The sequence below is a fragment of the Phytophthora sojae genome (genome assembly GCF_000149755.1).
Source record: "Phytophthora sojae unplaced genomic scaffold PHYSOscaffold_9, whole genome shotgun sequence".
Lineage (NCBI taxonomy): Eukaryota > Oomycota > Peronosporomycetes > Peronosporales > Peronosporaceae > Phytophthora > Phytophthora sojae.
The window spans coordinates 2,006,872-2,009,030 of record NW_009258123.1 but is presented as its reverse complement, the minus strand read 5'-3'; the positions used below and the strand labels follow the sequence as shown (position 1 = coordinate 2,009,030).

General features: G+C 54.9%; 3 protein-coding genes across 3 annotated transcripts; all 3 read left to right on the top strand.

Annotated features, from left to right (window-relative positions):
- Positions 1–758: 758 nt before the first annotated feature.
- Positions 759–1,067, top strand: PHYSODRAFT_338717 (hypothetical protein; the record flags this gene model as incomplete). Its single annotated transcript, XM_009536581.1, has 1 exon — positions 759–1,067. The coding sequence occupies one exon, from the start codon at positions 759–761 to the stop codon at positions 1,065–1,067; it is 309 nt and encodes a 102-aa protein (XP_009534876.1).
- Positions 1,068–1,228: 161 nt separating this feature from the next.
- PHYSODRAFT_523513 (hypothetical protein) lies at positions 1,229–1,477 on the top strand (the record flags this gene model as incomplete). The annotated part of the gene is made up of 1 exon (XM_009536580.1): positions 1,229–1,477. The coding sequence occupies one exon, from the start codon at positions 1,229–1,231 to the stop codon at positions 1,475–1,477; it is 249 nt and encodes an 82-aa protein (XP_009534875.1).
- A 23-nt stretch (positions 1,478–1,500) lies between these two features.
- Positions 1,501–2,118, top strand: PHYSODRAFT_521836 (hypothetical protein; the record flags this gene model as incomplete). Its single annotated transcript, XM_009536579.1, has 2 exons — positions 1,501–1,748; positions 1,827–2,118. Coding segments are annotated over 2 exons (540 nt in total), but the record flags the coding sequence as incomplete, so codon positions are not given.
- Positions 2,119–2,159: the final 41 nt, after the last annotated feature.

The window sequence follows — 2,159 nt, the reverse complement described above, 5'->3', positions numbered from 1 at the left end:
GTCGACTCTGAGGATCCCCGACAACAAATGCGCTGTTGCGGCGGTTGTGCGGGACGTGGTCGTCGGGTGGGTACACGACAGACAGCGAGTCCAACTTCATGCCCGGTGCGTCCCGAGGTCAGCGCGTCAAGTAGCACAGGCGGTCAGCAGCAGCAGATGCGTCGACACACAGGAGCTGAGCGTGTGGCGACTCCAACGACGCTGGACTTGGAGAGTGAGGGGCGAACTGGCAGGCTGGACTTGACCGCAGCGTGCATAGTATCACGGGCAGCCACGCGCCGTAAACGATGGGTACGGCCAGCACATGTGTACCACCGTCGTTCGAGGCGTGGAAACCGGAAGAACGGAGCGTGGTCAGCCAGGGACACTGGGATCGAGCTTGCAAAATCGGAAATGAGCTCCGATGCGAGAAGGTCATTTTGATTCGGAGCAAGCCGAGCAAGCCGACCAAACAACAGTGGATCGATTTGAACTAATTCCACCAATCACGCTTCTTGTTGAACTTTGGCAGCCAATCACTGTCATCGAATTTTCGGAGAAAGGTTTTGATTGGTCAAAGCGAAGACATGAAAAAAAATGTCAGCGCGGGAAAGCTCGAAAAGATGAACCAAAGCAAAATGGGCACCAAAAAGGCGAGCCTTTACATGTTGTGTAAACCACTTCAAATACCAATAGCCTATTTATGTGACATTATGTATCGCGACCGCTCTACCCGTTCTCCCTCGCCGAAACGCCCTACCATCGGCATTCCCCCAATCATGGTCGCGATGGACCTGGTCGGAAGCGTCTCCGCCGTCGGCGACACGGATGCGATGGTGGCGGGGGACTCGGGCAGCAAGCACAACGGCGGCCGCAGCGCCGCCGTGTGTGCCGTCAACAGCATGGTCTCGGAGGCTTCCGCGGCGACCGTGGCCGTGTTGGACGTGATCGGGGGCGTCTCCGCTGGCATGGTCACGAACGTGACGGTGGCATTCGGCGCGGTCGATGAGGCTAATAGGGGTGCTTTCGTGTTGGCTGGGCAGCGCCACGAGAGCGTTTATAGCAGCGGCATCGATAGCCGGGCTTAGTTGCCTTGCTGGCGGTAGGAGCGTCTTGAACCTGGTGTTGAGTACATTGATGGGGATGGGACCTTTGTGAAAGGTCGGTAGGTTATTAGGCGAAGAAGTATGAGACCAAATATCTTATGGTATGTATGGCAGTATAGATTTCTAGATCTCGTGGCAACCCGATGGCAGACTTCTCGGACGAAGAGGACTTGCTGCTTTATCGGCTGGCAAAGGAGCAGGTTGATGCAGGCCGCCGAATTAACTGGCGGACTGTCTGGTTGGGGATGCCATACTGCGGGAAGACACAGCGACAGCTGCAGATTCGTCTAAAGACGCTGAAGAGGACACACGGCGTGAGCTTAGATTCTTTCCCAAGGAGATTTCGGGATCAAAAATCGGCACGGACGCGCTTAGTGGTGGCCACAAGTTGAGCGCTCCCGATAATGTTGGCAACGTTCATGACGCTGTGTCAAGTTTGTATGCCTCGGCCTTGCGTCAACCCGTCCATGCGCCGGATTGTCATGCTGGTGAGATTTCGCCAACTGGGGTTTCAGCAATACTGGCAGTCATTCCAACGCTTACAATCGCCGAAATTTTTGTTGACTTTGGATCTGGGATCGGCAACGTGGTTGCACAAGTGGCATTGGAGACTTGTGTTGGGAGATGCATCGGGATTGAGTTCCAGGACAACTTGGCAAACATGTCAAAACTGCTGATTCGTGGCGCACGCGTGGATTTCCCGAATTTATCCAAGGTCACGATTCACGAGGCCGACCTCAGAGCGATGAGCCCAGCCGTACGCGAGGATATTGACGGGGGCAGTGTTTTATTTGCGAACAATATCGTTTTCGAGCCTACAAGTTTTGCGGCGCTGGAGGACTTTGCATCTTCAGCAGCAGGTTTGGTCCACGTCGTTGTCATGGCAACAATTTGCGGCCGGCACCGCCCAACCTGCCCGCGCAACTTCTGCTCTGTCTGGACGCTCCGACAGCGTATCGACGTTCAAGTGTCTTGGTCTTCCCAGCTTCATCACGCATACTGGTACACCAGGGTTGTAGAGCCCTACATCTAAGTACCTCGCGCAGAATGGAAAGGGACATTCAATATACTTCG